The following is a 14713-nucleotide window of genomic DNA, read 5'->3' as shown; positions in this document are numbered from 1 at the left end:
TGTTGTCACGCACTCACACACATATACACACTCACTCATGCCCTTGCTCTCCCTCTATTTTCAACACACAAACATATCTGTAAGCAGATATGTTAGACTCATGCTGTAAAACATGCACAGGCACGAACACACACACACACACACACACACACACACACACACACACACACACACACACACACACACCTTAACACGGATGAACATGTGTGTACATAACTGCACACAGTCACAGGGACATGCACAGGTGCACACACACCTGCCTACATACACACGTATACGCAGGTGCAAGCAAAACAGAGTGAATACTGAGATACACACAGCTGCATGCACACACATGCAGGCACATCCACAGTGTATAAACACATACACACACACACACACACACACACACACACACACACACACACACACACACACACACACACACACACACACACACACACACACACACACACACAAACCTCTCATCTCATAGATGACTTGTGTGAAGTACTTCAGTGAGGGAGTGAAGAGGGCGGGGGAAGGGTCCATCAAATGAAATGAATATGTATTAGATGGGGTTTGAAGTAGTGACTTGTATTCAACCCCGCATTCTCACGGAGCGTCTGTCACTCCGTCACCATCAGGATATAATAAGGTGTCTCAATGATGCTCAGAACCCAGGAGACTCTCACATCTATGACATCTGTCCGTATGTGCGCGTACCCCCACACTCCCTCTTCTAGCCGACTCCAGCTTTTTACTTCTTTGTGCCTCTTGTACCCTCCCTCCTCCCTGCTCCTTCTCCTCTGCTTTGCCTTCAAACTTTACCACATTTTACCCTCTCTTTATGCACTGTATAGGTTCAGCTGAAAGTTAATAACATCTCCTCTATCTCTCCAAATATCCATTCCTGCTATATCTTCCTTCCTTTCTCTCTCTTGTTCTGTATTGTGGTGCCACAATACATTTATCCTGAAGGGCATGGGAGAGACTCTCCTGAATGCTGCTGCGTGGGTGTGCATTGGTGTGTGCACGTCAAACTCCATTGGCCCCCCATAGGTTAATACCCCAGCCAGCAAACCTTTGGCCCCATGATCTTAGTTTCCCTGCAGACACAGAGTTGAGCAGTTTTCTGTGGGATTTACACAGCCACAGACATGAATGGTTCCTTTCTTACCTTGTACAATACAGACTCACAGCCAGCCACATCAGTGAATTTATTTTCAAACAAACTTACAAAGTACAGTTTATCTTTTCACCAGCCTCTGCAGCTCACACATCTCCAAAAACTACAATGGCCCAGTATATTGGATTTCACCAATGACTTTAAAAAAATATGTACGTTGTCACTGTGACATCACCCATTGGTTTCTGGACTGCTGTTTTGAAGCCTTGATTTTAGCAATTTGACCTTGGCCTTTGACCTTTGACTCTTGGATTTGACTGTCGCCATTTTTTATTTTTGGAGCAAGAAGTGATCATATTTGAGTGAGGGAGTGTAGCTGAGCCTAGTGCTAGCTGCTAGCTTGGTTAGCATGGGGCATTCAAAGTCTATGGTTAACTGTGATAATTCTAATGCTAATTTCCGCTTGTGAAAAATAGGCCTAAAACCATTCAAATAAAATGTACTTACAGTACTAGAAATACTGAACATCCGGGTTTTGCCATGGTTATATCATGTAATGTAATTGATGTTGTCGACGTGGTATTAGCTTTTCAGCTAAAACATAGCCACACTAAAGCATACCTGACTTGAAACGATTTAGACCATAAACTCATTAGGAAAGGGTCTACCGGAGAAATAATTCAAGTGAAAAGTAGGGTCATTTTTGGATACACGGCCATACAATCAGACTTCTATTTGCAACCACTGGAGTGGCTCCCTGCTGCCAGTTAGACAGAATGCAGGTTTAAGTTGCCTCTGCATTGGCTTCACTTTTCAGACCCGGAGCTAATGATTAAATTTCACAAAGCAGTCCACTGGCACTTGTTTACATCTCTGCATTTGTTTTAAGCTGTCCTCTGATATTCATCTATTTCATAAACTCAAACTTGAACCTTGTCTAAAGCTTTCCACTTTTTTTCATATTGTCAACAGATCTTAAGTGGATAATTTGTGCTTTTACTTATCTGTCTTCATGTTCAATGTTCTCTACTTTCTCAAATAAAATACATTACTCAAGTAATGGCAAGGCCCGAACAATAGCCAAGATAGAGAGGGTGAAACCCACAAAATGATTGATATCTGTGCTGTTATGGCAAGCATAATGGCACATCAGCATTATTTCTATTTTTACAGCATTAATTCCATCAGTCAAATGATGGAATTTGCTTCACTCAGCACTCTGTTCCACATTTCTATTTTTAACAGAAATACTATTCCTACTCACTGATTGTGAAATGTAGATTGCTGCTTCTTCATCATGAAGAGCAGCTGTTAAGCTGCTGTTAATGAAGCCCAACACACTTTGCAGATGTTTGACAATAAAACCCTTTCTGGGAAGAAAATAGATCCTATGAACTGCTGGAAGGGTGTTAGCTAGATGTTGAGATGTTGAGTTTGCATTATTGAGCAGAAATTAAGGAGATTTCTTACTTAATAAAATAAAGCAATAAAAAGGCCTATAAGAATAATCCCTCAAATAAACTTTTAATTCATGTTTATTACAGATTTGCTCCTCAGGAGTTTTGAGTTTTATGCACACAAACTTCAGCCTTTTTATAAAAGAATCACTGGACACCTGATATACTGTAAATCCCTCCTCTTTACAACTTTAAATCTGTAGGTTAGGTTTTGAGTTTCCAGTGCAACCAACTTCTGTGTTTTGTTGAAATGGGACAGTTTTTGTCACCTCACTTGTCAAACATGACCTTTCAAGACTGTTAAATTCAATTTAAAGGAAATGCCATCTCATGTTGCTCCATTGTTTTTAACTCAGCTACCATGACCCAAATCTTCCAAACCTACCCACTTATGTAACTTCAATCTTCCCTGCGTGCGCGCAAATACACAAACACACACACATACGTTTACGCAGCTCTCCTCGTTAGGACATTGCATTAACTTCCATTCATTCCACCAACCATAACCAATTAATGCCGAACCCTAACCTTAACCAGGAACTCAGGAATCACCATTGTCTCATTATAACTTGCTTGTAAATGGCTTTTGTTCCCCATGAGGACTACTGATCCCAACAAGCTAGATGTTTATACTGGAAAAGGTTCACGAATGGTTACAAAATACACACACACACACACACACACACACACACACACACACACACACACACACACACACACACACACAAACACACACAGAAACAGACACACAGCTAGTGTCCCGCCTATGGCCAAAGTAACTTTCTGACTCCTCTGACCTGCACCCTCCTTTATCTGCACATACTGTAACCAAACATTTCTGTCAACCGTCAACTTCATCATTCCTTCTTTGATCACTTTCTCACACATCACACACAAACACACACACAGTTGTACACTACTACCCCCCTATTTCTTTTCAAGCCTAAAGCATGTCCCCAAATCCTGACTTTTTGTCACACATCACATTATATCACATTGCATTTTGTCAAAAAGTCAACCATGCTTATCAAGCCCGCTTTATATAACTAACCTCTTCAAGTCCAGGATCCTGCACCCTACGTTAAGCAGCAGCAGCAGCAGCAGCAATACTCCTTATCACATACACAGTTTATATTGTACATAGCATGTAAACACTGTATGCAAGCAAAAAGTCCCTTATGCTTAATAATAACTACATATCAACGGTTGTTATGACTTTATATTGCAGTGACATAGCTCTTGATGTCCTGTCTCTACAAATTGCTGGTTAAATCAGGAGGCACCATGGGAGCTGTACACTTAGGGCCAAATCCACAAAGAAGAGATTGCAGCCGCTAATAGTACTGTGAATTGCACAGCATTTGCAACTGCAATCTGCCCCATTTTAAGGTCTTATTCACAAAAGATTTTGTGCTAATGATATGCATGCGCAAACATGGCCATTAAGTTTCGCAGCTAAGTGCAACGTTTCCCTTGTTTTGCGTCTGATTGAGTGAGCACAGTGGTTTCCAGTGTTTTAAGCTTTCTGTACATTTCAGCACACAGATTGGTCAATAATGAAAAACTGCAGAGGGCACAAAAGCCTCAAATTGTGTGGCTTTAAATAGCAGAGGTGCACACACACACAGAACTCTCTAGAATCGTAAACTCATTTTCATGTATTTTTTTTATTCTTTTACTTATTTCAAATCTATAACATAATCCACTGAAATGTCAAATGTCAAAACAGTCATTAATGTGAATCTGAAACATTTTAGATTACTTTCTGAATCTTACAATAATGTTGTTCAGGTGCGACTGAACGTATCCAGGATTTTGAAGAAACATCAATACTGATGTTCTGTTTGTTGTCCACAGCTGGCTGTGTGTCACAGCTGGCTGCAGCATCACACAGGAGCTGAAATGATAAGTGGGTCTCCAAACTGGGAAAGAGGCTGTGCGCAGTTACGCACGCAGCACAGCAGAAGTAACTTCATTAACACCAGATAGGTAATTAATGTTTTGCGGTCTGCAGATTTCAGTTTTATATGATGGAAGTATTTTTAATAAAGCAGCCCGTTACTGTATCGATGAATCCTGACCTCCATCAGGGTTGTTATTTTTTATTTTTAAATCCCGAGATAAGCACACAACCCTGTTTGATCTCCCCCATGTCTGGCTCTGTATTTCACCCTTAATATCTTTCAATATCAATTCTGTATCATTCAAGCCTCACAAGCTTGAACATTTAAAGAGAGAGAGAGTGAGTGTGTGCACTAAGCGCCTATTACACCACCCTAATTACATGTAGCAACTAACGATGGTCTTTGTGAATTGGACTGTTTTGCTTATTTGTATAAAAGGGTCCAATTTTGCACTGAATGCATGAATATTTTATAGTTTACATACATGCAAATGGAACAGGCGCTCAATGACGCTATTTCCTTGGCAACGCAGTTTGTGGTGCATTTCACCCTTTGCAGGTGCATCTTTTTGTCTCATTTGCACAGGTTTAGCAGCCGCAACCCTTTTGTGGATTTGGCCGTTAGAATAGATTGTAGATTGAGTGAATGCAGGTGCATTGTAGTCTGCACTCAAAATTACATACAATACAGTTATGCATATGTATACACATACACACTGAAACAAAAACAAAAAATTAGTCCATATGATGAAACTGAATCTGTCTCTATATACACATATATATCTATCCTATCTATCCTATGTATCTGTAATCTTTGTCAGTGTAGCTCACCCTGTGGTAACCTGAGTAGATGCTACGTTCCAGTTAGGTGCGGCTGAGAAGGTAAAAGGCCTGTCACTGGTCAGTTGAGTTGCAGTAGGGAATACAGTAAGTGGCAGATTGCTGTGAGGCTGCTGATTTTATTTCCTTATTCTTTGCTTCAGATAAGTTATTTTTGTTGAATTTTCTGGGGTTCATTTTTGTGTCTGTTGAATTCATATTTTTGTTAATAAATATCACCTTCTTTTGCACATACTCTGGCCTACAGAGCTGCTTTTTTAACATCCCTTATAAAAGAGTTCAAGTTTGTATACAAATATAAGTGCATGAAAAACATAAAGTTTTTCTTAACCTGTAGACCACACTGGATTCAGAGATGATGTCTTGTGTGTGTGTGTGTGTGTGTGTGTGTGTGTGTGTGTGTGTGTGTGTGTGTGTGTGTGTGTGTGTGTGTGTGTGTGTGTGTGTGTGTGTGTGTGTGTGTGTGTGTGTCTGAAATGACTCACTAGACTGCTGCAAACACTGATTTACTGTGTTTACAGACTGTTGAGACATTTTTCTCACAGTGGAAACACTGAGCACATATGCTGTGTATAGGTTTTTTTAGCTCTTAGAAAATCTATGGCCTTGAACCAGAAGTCTTCTTCCTACTTTTCACACAAACACAAGCAGACACACTCGCACACGATGCCTTTGACTGTGTGATCCATCAGCTACTGGGCAGGAATGGCATGGCCCCAGCCTGGCCCAATAAGCTCATTAATCAGGCAGGGCAAGGAGTGGGTGGAAGGAGGACACAGCAGTGAATCTTATTATCTTACTTTGCAGCACTGCTAATCAGTAAATTTATTGATGATGACTATTTCCAGTGTGACAAGATTACTGTTTCCATAACATGTAGGAAAGGCATTTGCACTTATGTATCGGCATATGAAATGCAGGCTTAGACTGATGCCTTCCAGGTGGAAGGACAGTCTCCCTTCTCACTACACAAGTACACACATGCACACACACAAACCCACACATTTTCCTACTTGAACATGTACGTCATTACAGCTAGCTGAGGGGGGAAATTCTAGCTGTTGGGTTTTTTTGTTCTTGTTGTTCTTTATGTCCAGCTTCCTATTATTGACAAGAAAAGACAGGCTGTCTGATATGTCACTGTGTGGGTGTGCATGTATGCATATGTTGCATATGTAGGCTATGTGAAAGGGTATAGGCAGGGTGTATTAAAATTAAACAGTCTCAATGATCAGAGTATAATCATACTGTTAATGGATACCACAGTAAATCCAACCATAACTGAGCAGAATTATAATTGTTAAGGATTGTATACTGAGTCAAATATCACTATTTTTGTAAAAAAAAATTTTTAAATCAACATGTATTAATATAATTCTGATGGTATTCTGAGGCAAGCTATCGGAGCTTTGTAGAGATAATGACAGTAACGTTTTAAGAACAAGCATCAGATAGAGGCATTCATTATTATTTCATTTAAAGACAATACTGAAATAAGAAATAAGCTCAGAAATCTTTGTCACTAAGATCTAATGTAGCTTTTATTATAAGACCAGAACATGATGGTTGTGTCGTGACATCATGATAATATGATATCCAGAATCCCAGATAATATTTTGACACAAGAATACATTTTTCAGCCACATTTGCAGATTGGTTGTATGGATGGTAATGTCCAGTAATTTGTTCCAGACTAAAACATCTCAACAACTATGGGATGAATTTCCTGCACAGAGGATGAATTCATATGACTTCAATAATTCCTTGACTTTTCCTCTAGCGCCACCAACAGGTCAAAGTTTCTATTTATCCAGTGAAATATCTCAACATCTGCTTGATGGAACGGCACTATATTTTCTACAGATATTTATGGTCTGCAGTCTCTGAATGACTTTGTGATGCCTTGACTTTTTCTTATAGTGTGAAATTGTGGATTTAAGTGAAATGTCTCAACTGTTCAAGGGAATTCCATGAAATTTGGCCCACACATTCATTGATCCACTTTAAACTAGAGCCATCACTAGATCAAAGGAATCATTTGTCCAACACTTTGGTTTATGACCATAAGCTAAGATTGTTATCATGAAAAACATTATACCCCCTACACATTAGCATGTTAGCATGCCAACATTATCTGAGCCATGGACCCTTGTTGCATGTCATACCCATCTCTCTCTCCCAATTAACTTTCACCTGACAAGGGGACTGGTTGATCCACTGGCTGAAAATAATTTGAACTAGCAAAAATAATAAATTACCTTTTTAGTAGCTAGCAGCAGACCGGCGGCAAGTCACAGTTTAGCGGAGTGCAACAATGTTGAGTAGCTGATGTCCTGAATGGTAAACAGTACAGCAAAAGTAGGAGCGCTTGGAACAGTCTTTGGCTGGCACTTTTTCACCTCAGACTGCTCCTACAGACATAAAAACATATAGTGTGCATGTCCACACTCTATAGGGACAAACATGAGTAATTTCCTCAGAACCATCATGCCAGATATTTTGTTGATTCTTCGGAATTTCGGACCATGATGTAGAGGTTAGTAAAGTTAGACTGCTAGAGTAATGGGTGGACTAACGCCATCTCCTACAGGATAGTTTTTGGAGCAGATGGTTGCATTTTTGTGCCGAGATGGTGGCACTCCTCCCTGCCTTTTTCATCGCCCAACTGTCACGCAGTTCCTTGATGGACGGCTGCAAAACAGCCAGTGACCCGCTAAGTAGAGCAGCCGAAAACTGCCGGAGCATTTCTCCAGGAGGAGCAGGACGAGGCAGAGGTGGACCAGGCTGTTATGGTTTGCTAGAGACAGAGAGAGAGGCTGTTTTTTGTAGGTGAAACAAAGATAGTGTTGAGCAGCAAGAACTCGGGAGAAGGAGCAGAGAAATTCCTCCCATCCCTCTGTCTTCTCCCCTCCTCCTCCCTAGTGGTATTAATTAGCAGCAGCAGATGAGTGGAGAACGGCAGCCTGAAGGGAGAACAGGTTCATATCAGGTTAGCTTACACTGTTTGTGGGCTCCCTCTTTCTCTCTCTCCCTCTGTCTCTCTCTTTTTCTCTCACATGTACACAATACAAACAATAGGAGGTGTTAAAAATTGCAGAAATGTCAGTTTCTCCTCATTATGGCCAAAACCGTGGATTTGTTATATGCTTCAAAAATGGCAGTTTTCACGGAGCCCAGTTTAACACCCTTCTAGTCTGAACACACCCCTTCACATATTCAATAAATACATTTGAACTCGGAGTACCCCAAACTGGAAAGAAATGGTTCAAAGCCTGACTTATTTGAAGCTCTAGCTACTACTCTGGGTCACATGCTCTTGTTCTAAGTAGCAACTGTCTACATCGTCAGTTGATTTGTGTTATGGAAGAATGTGACGTTGTCTTTTACTCTGGGGCACGGAGGCGTTATAGATTGTTCACAGATTTTTGGGGGAGTTTAAAATGCTCAGGAATTCTGAGCAATTCAACCAAAGCGATTTTCCATTCTCAAATTGTTCTGTTGAATTTTTTCTACCCACTATTTCACAAGAAAAAAGGAAATACTAAGAGAGAAGTCAAAAATTTGGTGAAGAGTCACAAGATGATTAATGATTGACAATTAAACAATTATTTTTTTGTTTAATTGTCAATCATTAATCATCTTGTGACTCCTCAGATTTCTCTTCATCTTGACCCCCAGATTGTGAACCACCGGTCTAGAAAACAGAATATCCAATCTTCTGTGGAAAAAGGACAATAACTGATTCTACAATGAACACTGTAGACCAGAATCAGTTGATAGTACTGTATAGTAAAGTCATTTGAGTGAATTTACTGTAAGGTTACTCCTTGGCTAATTGTTTTTCATGTTAGTACTTTTATCCTGCATTTTCTTATTCTTTCTTTCGTTCTCTGTCTGTCTTTCCCTGCAGAATTCTATACGACACAACCTGTCCTTGAACAAGTGTTTTCTCAAAGTGCCTCGCTCCAAAGACGACCCTGGAAAAGTAAGTATTTCCTGAACAATGTAATGCGACTGAAAAGCTCAGCTTGAATGATGGTGCGACACACAATGAAAATGCAAGCCTATTTCAGCGAGCTTACAAATAAGGCTGAGGAAACGGTGATTACTTTTCACGTGTTTAGACACCCTCGTGCCACATGTGTACGCACAGTTGTGTATAAGTGCACCAAAAGACACACGCACCAGGGTCTACACTTAAAAGCAGTTTGTAGCTCCATAACTGGCTGTGCTGAATGCCTAATGCCGTTTTCTCTGTTTTCTGCTGCTCTTCTGATATTGATTCTGCCAAGTAATAATGTGGTACAGGGAGTAATGAATAATAAGTATATGTAGGTACACTCCTTCAGATGCGAGGCCGTTCACGCATCTGTTATGCTTTATTAGGCTCTGTTTCACTCTCTTCTCGTACACACAGACACACAAAATCAGAGGAAGCTTTAGATATGTTTCACCATTGCTACTCCTGCGGTTAGGAAGCAGAGTTGCCACGGCCACTTCAGCAGCGCCAGCTTGATAACAACAATTTGTCAAGTCCTTGTTTGTGCTGAATCGAAGGAATTGCTCAGAAGAGGAAAGTATATAATTACAGTTGATCACTGAAGCATGCCCTTACAAGATTTTTTAATAAAAGCTCAAATGTCTGCATTTCAACTCATCACAGGGTTAAAGTGGAGAGGCAATCCACCACTTTTACTAAAACTGACAAGCCAAAAGTTTTCACTGAGTGCTCAAAACTCTATTCATTTTTTTAGGGGTTGGTGGGAGGAGGGATTTTCTCCAGGCTGTGGGGATTTTGGAGCCATTGAAAAATGAATTAGGGGGAAGAAGGTTTAAATAATTCAAACAAAATCATCGGGCTAGAGTGGAGGCCTATAGTCTGCAAAAGCACAAAGAGAGCGGCTCCCCCCTGATTAGCCTGACTTGGACTTGACCAGCACCTTAATTCGCACCTTGAATCGAAGTGGTCAATATCTCAGTATGGGGGGGAGGTCATCTGTGTGCAGAGAAGTTGAATGTACATGGTCTGTTTGAAGCCGCAGAGAGAGGAGAAGCTAAATCATGCATGTGCTAACGTTAATTGGCTGTGTACTGTTCAGTGATGTGGGACTGAGAGACAGGGGGAGGAGAAGAGGCAAAGATGCGTGCGTGCGTGTGTGTGTGCGTGTGTGTGTGTGCGTGTGTGTGTGTGTGTGTGTTTGTGTGTGTGTGTGTGTGTGTGTGTGTGGCCTAGATGAACCTCCTGAATTCTGTCTGCAGCTTTGGACCTCCCTGGGAAAGAAGAGGAAAAATGAAAGGGGGGTGTGGGGGGGGGGGGGGGGGGGGGGACAGACCAGGAGGAAATCAAGGACCTAAAAGCAATTGATTTCCTCCTCTCTCATTGTATGTGTTTATTTTGGAGGCTGCTGTGTTTTAACGTTGTGTATCAAAAGGATTTCAGTGGATTTTCTGGGGGAAGGCAGCAGGAGCGTGCACCACAGGAAACCTAAACCTAGAGGAAACTGATTGGATGCATAACTGGAATAACAACAGATATCTGATGCAAGGGAGATCCATCTACTGCACTTTTTTCTGTTTAGTGACACTTGTTTCCCCCTATTAAAGGGACAGAAGCAGCCTCAGAGGGGAAAAGTGAGAAAAAAGAGGCTTAATTGTACTCACAATAGGAAGTGATACCTCATTACAAACAGATGGAAACGTTGTAAAGAATGTGATGGATATAACCCTGGCATAGATGTAAATTGACACATAATTTCAGATAATAACAGATATACGCTGTAATGAATAATGTAATTGCTCTATCGCCTACCACCTTTATTTGAAACATCATCTAAAGCAGTGGGGGAAAATGTTGAAATTGAACTTGTCAGAAAATGTTAATGCTGTGTATGAAAAGACACCGTCCAGGTTGTTTTTCTCAGGAAATTAAAGTCCTTCAAGGTCAGTAAGCTTTTAAATGTTTTCTATCAGAGTTTTGTGGCTACTGCCTTTTTTATGTTGGGGTACCAGCATTACCACCAATGATAGGAACAGGATAAACAAGTTGATTAAAAAGGCTGGATCTATAATTGGTTTGACTAGTGATTTGTTCAAAAATATTTGAGAGGAAGGACTGAGGAGAAGAGTTCAAACCCTACTTCACTTTGAAGGTCACCGCATGTTTGCAACACAGTAAAAAGTGTGTTGAGTGACCAGTTTAAGATGCCAAGATGCTCCACCACAGAACGAGGAGGTTTTGTCTCCACAGCTGTGAACATTTTAAATGACATACAATACTTCATGTTTCCTGAAATATTTGTAGTGTTCTTGACATAAATTATAAGGTTTCATTTTATATCTATTGTGTTTTTTGTCTTTTTGTTGACATTTTTTAGTTTGAGTGTTAGTGTTAATACTGTTGTGGCTGTATGCTTTTCATATGTGACTGGTTTCTTTGTGACTTGGAATGAATAAAATGATCTAAAGAGGTGGGAGAGTACCTGATTAAATTTAGTGCCACATATACAGGGATTTTTTTTATTTTAATTTTGGAAAATCTTTGTAATTACTTGTTAGCCTCCACATCTGTTTACATTCAAAACATTACTTAAAATATACACTGCTGTAGTTCAAACCAACAATGTAATTCAGCAGTCAAGCTACAAAAATAAGATTCAGTATTTCTAACACAATAATACATGAATTGTTGAATCCTGTACAATATTTCTTGCTAGTAATGAGTACCTTTATGCTTAAAATATGAAGTACATTTGTGTATTTATTTTACAGGTACCACAAGAAAATGTTTAAATTCAGTACCTACACTGGTTATGGAATCTTTTTTTCTCCCTTTGGTGTTGATTATTTCATTGAAGTAATTATTTGAGTTTATTATTGAGTACTTTTTTTCACTACTGACTCCTTATTAAAGACAGATAAAAAAGAATATGTAAGTGCAGCTAAAGCTACAGAGTAATCAAAAGCGCTAGATAAATACACAAACAGAGCAGCGTCCATCAAACAGAAGGCTTAACTGTTTGTATTATTGGGGTCAATCTACAGGGTTCCTACTGGGCCATAGACACCAACCCTAAAGAGGACACAGTACCCAGCAGGCCAAAGAAGAGGCCGCGATCTGGAGAAAGGGTGAGTACAACTATACTGTATATGATATTCCTGTTGACTTTGAGCACAATAGTAGGTTAGTATTCAACTGACATCAGTATACTGTAGTTATATCCAAAAGACTTAAACATGTGCAATTTGAGATTTTTGCTGCCATAATAATCTTTCCTCTTTGTTAGCCTCCCAATTCTCAAATAAATCCATTCTTCACTCCAGTTCAAGCTTAATGTCCACAAAGTGGCAGAAGGGAGCATTGTTTGTGGAAATATTCATGATGTACCAGTGTGAGAAGGCACGTGAGCAGAAAGACAAGAGACTGAGAAAAGCTGCTCCATACACCTGAGATGCAACAGAAATGTCCAGATATCCAGTATGTTCCCTTTTTCCATGCTATAATGATGTCAGGATAGACCGGGAAGCTACCTTTTTTAAGCATTAAATAAATAAAAATTTTAAATCAAACAAAAACCGTTTAATTCTCTGGACAGAGCAGTGATGTGATACAGTACATCAAATATACAAATCATTTTAAAATTAAAAACATACCAGCAAATTCCCCTGGCTGTATTAAATAAGCCAGGTTATCTTTGTGGTGTGCCATTTGATTGATATTGACTCACTCACTACTGGACCTCTCCTAATGGAGAAAGCTGGAAACATGGCTGTGCCTGACAGAGATGGCCCTTCACCAGCACATGTGCCATTTTATATGTGCCATAACAATTCTCATGGCTCTCTTTTGAGGTATGAAGACTGGGTTAGTGTCTGTTTTATATGCATTTTCCCTCACTTCCACACAGTAAGTTATATATATGGGACTATAAAGGAACAGTATAAGGTGTATAACAAAGCTTGATTTACAAGATCTTTAACTTTATATAGTATTGCTCTCTCAAATAAATGTAATTTTAGGAGTTTGCTTGTTAAAGGATTACCAAGGATTATAAATTTAGTTTTACTTCAAGTCAGTTTATTAGAATCAAAACTACTCTTTAGCATTTTGGATTCTTTTTTTTCTTTTACTTTCTTACTACAACAAAATACATTTGTCTTATATGAAAATAATGTTTTTATTATTTTGTACACCTCACATATATTATTTATGTACAAAATAAACAATAATGGGTCTAGCACTGAGCCTTGGGAAACCCCAGAAGTACCTTCAATAGTTGTGAATTAAAATTATTTATTTGCACATATTGATAACTATTTTCTAAGTCATTACCCCTCTAATGCATGTCTTTATGATGTCTTCAATAATACATCATGGTCAGTAGTATTAAATAATCCTGGAATATACCCCTGTATATTCTTTATTTTCTATTGCAGTTTAGACCCATATTGCTTTTCACACAGTACATTATGGTTTGGGATCAAAACATCTGGTCTTTCATTGAATATTTTCCAGTATTTTAGAGAATTGTTAGAGCAAAGAAACATGCCTATAATTAGATCATCCATGTCTTTCTCCAGCCTTATATGTAGGTATGACTTTAGCGGTTTCCATTTTGCTTGGAAATATACCAGACTGATTACAAATATGTGTTTCACCACACACTCAATAATAATCTTCTTAGCTAAATTATGTCCAGTATTAACAAAAGAAATCATTAAATAATCTTCAACTAAATTCATATTATTAATAGTTGTTAATTATTATGATTAGTCAGCAAATAGGTTGGGTAACCTGCTTTTCATAATGTCAATCAGTACTTTCCATGTATTTTTAATGTTATATCTGTTGTCCCCTGATAATATACGATAATAATATCCCTTTTGCTGCATTTCATAACACTCAGTTTATTTTTTAAATCTTTTGTATGTATGTTCTACTTCTTTGTATTCTTTTCTTTAAAAAATCTTCATGTATATATTTTACATGCATTTGTGTTCCCTTAGTTAACCACAGCTTTTAAGTACATTTCTGTTTCACTGCTTTCTTTTCTAAAGGACAATATGTTTTCATAGAGAGCAATTATTATAGACAAAAATGTCTCATAGGCTTCATCTACATCTTCCACATAGACTATATTCCAGTCTTGTTTCTATAGGTCTTTTTTGAAAGAATTAATTGCACCTTTTGTTTTGTGTTTAATTAGTCTGTTCATTTTAATGACTTCATTGGTCTTAATGCAGCTCTATAGGATTGCAGAGACTAGTAAATGGTGACTTGCATCATTTATAAGTAGTCCACTTAATATTTTCCTTTCAATAACATTGGTAAATATATTGTCAGTTAGTGTAGATGTTTTTCTGCTTGACCATGTAATTGAGTGATACAGACTCATACTGTACATCGAG

At 38.9% G+C, this 14713-nt stretch overlaps 1 protein-coding gene across 1 annotated transcript in view; it reads left to right on the top strand.

Annotated features, from left to right (window-relative positions):
- LOC133988089 (forkhead box protein J3-like) overlaps nucleotides 1-14713 on the top strand; it is a 50200-nt gene that overhangs the window by 12236 nt on the left and 23251 nt on the right. The window contains exons 2-3 of the mRNA XM_062427631.1: nucleotides 9219-9293; nucleotides 12350-12433. Coding sequence (XP_062283615.1) covers nucleotides 9219-9293; nucleotides 12350-12433 — 159 coding nt within the window. The remainder of the gene's footprint in view (nucleotides 1-9218; nucleotides 9294-12349; nucleotides 12434-14713) is intronic.

Source organism: Scomber scombrus, chromosome 10 (genome assembly GCF_963691925.1).
Source record: "Scomber scombrus chromosome 10, fScoSco1.1, whole genome shotgun sequence".
Taxonomy (NCBI): domain Eukaryota; kingdom Metazoa; phylum Chordata; class Actinopteri; order Scombriformes; family Scombridae; genus Scomber; species Scomber scombrus.
This window is presented reverse-complemented; position numbering and strand designations above follow the sequence as displayed.